This window comes from Salvia hispanica, chromosome 1 (assembly GCF_029641045.1).
Source record: "Salvia hispanica isolate PSC_SH4W2 chromosome 1, Shi_PSC_v1, whole genome shotgun sequence".
Classification (NCBI taxonomy): Eukaryota; Viridiplantae; Streptophyta; class Magnoliopsida; order Lamiales; family Lamiaceae; genus Salvia; species Salvia hispanica.
The window spans coordinates 51098641-51102819 of record NC_142692.1 but is presented as its reverse complement, the minus strand read 5'-3'; the positions used below and the strand labels follow the sequence as shown (position 1 = coordinate 51102819).

The 4179-nt window shown below is 39.2% G+C and overlaps 1 protein-coding gene across 1 annotated transcript; it reads left to right on the top strand.

The window, feature by feature from the left end:
* Positions 1-1894: 1894 nt before the first annotated feature.
* LOC148934091 (uncharacterized) lies at positions 1895-3812 on the top strand. The gene is made up of 3 exons (XM_089062182.1): positions 1895-1943; positions 2448-3259; positions 3423-3812. Exons 1-3 carry the CDS (start codon positions 1895-1897, stop codon positions 3810-3812), a joined length of 1251 nt encoding a protein of 416 aa, XP_088918308.1.
* Positions 3813-4179: the final 367 nt, after the last annotated feature.

The following is a 4179-nucleotide window of genomic DNA, read 5'->3' as shown; positions in this document are numbered from 1 at the left end:
TTTGGTAGGATTCGGTGGTTCGGTCTTTAAGAGTGAATTTGTGGATAATGAGACTCTATATATATATATATATAGAGAGAGAGAGAGAGAGAGAGAGTTGTGATCAATGTCGAACCAATTTTAAAGACCGAACTAGAGACCAAATCTGGGCCACTAGATCTAGTTTTTTTGATGAGATGTGCTGCTGTGAAAAATTTTTCGGCTTCATTACTAGCCCATTTTACTTCATTGTATAGGTTTATTACTTCATTCTGTACGTAATACCTTGAAACCACAACATGTTTTTACTTGTTTCCAGTAAGTTTTGAAATGATTCAACATATACTTCATTCAAATTCATTGACGTGGATTTTTGCTTGATTAACATTTAAAAATGCAATTTTTTCAAGTGAGTTTATTACTTCATTCAGAAACGTTATTACTTCATTGGATAAGATTTTTACTTCATTCCAGTAGGAATTCAAATGCTTCTACACATACTTCATTCCAATAATTTATTACATTATTTCATGCGTTTATTAAACCATATTAGCGCCATGGCGGTGGTGATAGATATTGTAGAGAGAAAGAACGGCACGCGACGGCGAAACCACATTTACGTACTAGAATGAAGTAAAAACCTACTAGAATGAAGTATTATATTCTGGAACGAAGTTAAATCTTCGTAACATGTTAGTATGACTTATTTACCTTCGGATGAATTAAAATAGGCTCGTGATGAAGGCGAAAATAATTTATAAATTTCTGTATCTTATCCATAAAAAACTAGATCTAAAAGCCCTAATTTGGTAGGGTTCGGTGGTTCGGTCTTTAAGAGTGGATTTGTGGATAATGGGACTATATATATATATATATATATATAGGGGAGAAGGGAATTCTAAGCCCGTGTTGCATTATTGATTATAATGTGTGCATTATGGGGATATAAGAGTAATAACATAATGCTTCCACGCGTTTCAAAACGGAAGGTCCTGATAATTTAGCGGGATTTTCCTCAACCTTCTGTCTTCTCACTCTCTCTCTCATTCAATCCTATCAACCCACGATCAACCTCATTCTCCACCACTTCAAAACTCCAGAAACACCTACACCGTCGATTGTCGCCGCAAAACTCGACGTCGGTCGCCGATTGGAAGGCCTAAAGTAACGATTTTCTGTTTGGCGCGCCGATTGAAGTGTTCAATTTCCGATTTTGGGTAGTGACGGTGGGTTTCTAAAGTCCCGATTTTGGGTATAAAACTCTTGGTAGCGTCGATTTGTGTTCGTTTCGGAAATAATGCACAATTTTGGTTTGTGAACGTCTCTGGAAACATTGAATTTGTTATCTTGTGAACTAGGGTTCTTCCCAATAGTTATTCTTTGATTTTGTTGTTGAATTGTATGTGGTTTGTGTTCCATTTTTTGTCCAATTTTGGGTATAAAACTCTTGGTTGTGTCGATTTGTGTTCGTTTCGGAAATAATGCACAATTTTGGTTGTGAACCTTTCTGCAAACACTGAATGTGTTATCTTTTGAACTAGGGTTCTTCCCAATAGTTATTCCTTGATTTTGTTGTTGACTTGTATGTGGTATATGTTCCATTTTTTTGTTTCTGAAATTTGACATTATTGGTTAAACGTGTATAATGTGTAGTGCATTCATTGTAGTAACCAATGGTTGTATTTGTTGCATTATCTAAGCTTGGTTGTACATTATAGGCAATTGTACTGTACTTGAATTCTGTTTAATCTTTGCATTATTTGGTGTGTCTAGGACATTGCATTATTTTTTTGATATTATGCATTAGTCTATGAAATACATTTTTTGGAGGAAAGAATTGTACTCATTTCGTTGGTGAAGGTGAAGTCAACCAACACCAGCTGAAGGTGAAGGTGAAGGTGAAGAATTGTACTCAATGTCTAAGAGAGGGAGACCTCGGGGCAGTCAACCAACACCAGCTGAAGGTGAAGAAATTATTTCCCCTGTTCTGATGCATTAATCGTTTTCTATATTACATTATTGCTCACTGTTCTTGCATTATGAAATTATTTTACAGAGTTGAGTATTGTCTGTTTTGTTGAGTCCTGATGTATTTGGCAGTGTGTGAGTAAATTAAAGCGTTTACTGCAGTCCTTATGCATTATTTATGCTTTGTTGTACATTAGTGGCCAGGTTATTGCGTTTGGATTTTGTAGCGTTGGACAATAGGTGATTGATGTATGTCATCAAATTCTTCAAATTATAATTTATGTCCTCCTTAAATACTGCAGTATTGGGTTTGTGGATGACCTTATTGATGCATTTGTAAGTGACTAATGTCTGTTGTTTGTGGGTATCATACATGTACATTATTAATCATTTTAGAATGCATTATAATGTACTTTATCTGCATTGGTATAACATCAGTTTGTACATTACATATTTATTTTTTATCCATTAATCCAATTCCGTACTCCTATGTTTTTCAGGATCCAAACATCCACGGTTGATTGTGGACGACGCAGTGGATGATCTTCTTCCACTAGCAATTGCTCAAAAGTTCAGGAACAGATTGAAGGAACAAAATATGGTCGAAGGTAGTACCTCTACTCAAGAGGCGGAGAGGAGGAGGCAGAGGGGGAAAAAGGTCAACCACCTATACAGTCGGAGCACAACAGAATTTTTAAACTGTTTGAATGGCCTAACTCCGCGGCAGAAGGAAGCCGTGCATGAACTGGGGTTTAGCGCTATCCTTAACTTTAGCGTCAAGGAGGTACCTGGTTACATTGCATATTGGGTGCTAAAGTCATTTAATCTAGCTCGGTGCGAGATACCATTGTCTAGGGGTGTTAGCTTGACTCTAGATGAGGAGGACGTGCACCTGACGTTAGGCTTTCCTAGAGGACCGACCCGCATCTCACGTCCAGCAGATAAGCAAAGCAACTTCCAGTTTAACGACTATGCTGCAGATCGTTGTAAAAAGAGTAGGTACAAAATGACCGCAGGAGACATTGCAAAGATGATTACAGAGGAGGTCAATGGCGGACCAGACTTCAAACGTTTATTCATGTTCTTGTTAGAAAATGATATTATTGAGACTCCGGCCGACGGACAATTGAAGCCAAAGATTCTACATTTCATTGACGACGTTGATGAGATTGGGAACTTAAATTGGTGTGGGTACGTCTTATCCGTGTTGGAGGCCACCTTTCCGACTTGGGACGGAGGGGATTCTGTGTATTTCACGGGGCCACTCCACTTCTTAGTGGTGAGGGAAACAATTATTGCAATAGAAGCTAACGTACTGACTTTTTATTCCGACTGAAAACATGCATTATTGAGTCTACTTTATATTAGGGCATAAGTGAATTTTTTCATTTTGGAATATTGTATTGGTAATATTCACGCATTATTTATATGATTCCATTCATTATTGACCATGTGGAATCTTTTGCTAATGTCAGTGTGCATATGTGGACCGCGTGGTTCACATAAGGAGGAGAGTCGACCGTGCCTGGCCCACTATAAAAGGCTGGACAACAGAGACCTTCAAACAAAGGGAGGATGCGGAGCGTGACCAGTTTGGAACTGGTAGGTTGGAGGGCCCGATAGACAAACAGAAGTATTTGCTGGATGCTGAAGCAAGGAGGGTTGAAGCTTTAGCCAGAGGAGGTGGTGCAACACCAAGCAGGCATAGAGCGAAACGCATTCGAGATAAGTTTGTCTCGTCAAGCGTGCTGCTGGGACATGCAATTTCGACGTGGGTAGATGATTTTAGGATGATTCCTGTTGAGTTGCTAGAGGATGAATGCGTCCGAGTAGGTAGTCAAATGGGAAAAAGTTGTTGGGATTAGAGGAAGACGTTGTGGTTGAAGAAGCAGACATTGTTTCAAGATTGACGCAAGCAAGAGAAGATGAAGAGGAGTACAGCCAAGAATGGATACAAGAGATGGAGAAGATGATGGCAGCCTATGACAAAAAGAAGACCATTATCAGAAGCTTCGATAGGCCCTCATTTGTGTTGGATGGGTTAGAGTGTCCTGACCCATTTGCTACACAGCAAACAACTGAGACAGAGGGTGTTGTTGGGGATCATCCGGTAGTTGATGATCAGGGAGGTGACATTCCCATTGCTGAGCCGATAGGCACTGATATGACGGGTATCATAACAGAAGGTGATGGTGGTGCCAGATATGACAAGCCATTAATGATGCATACTTC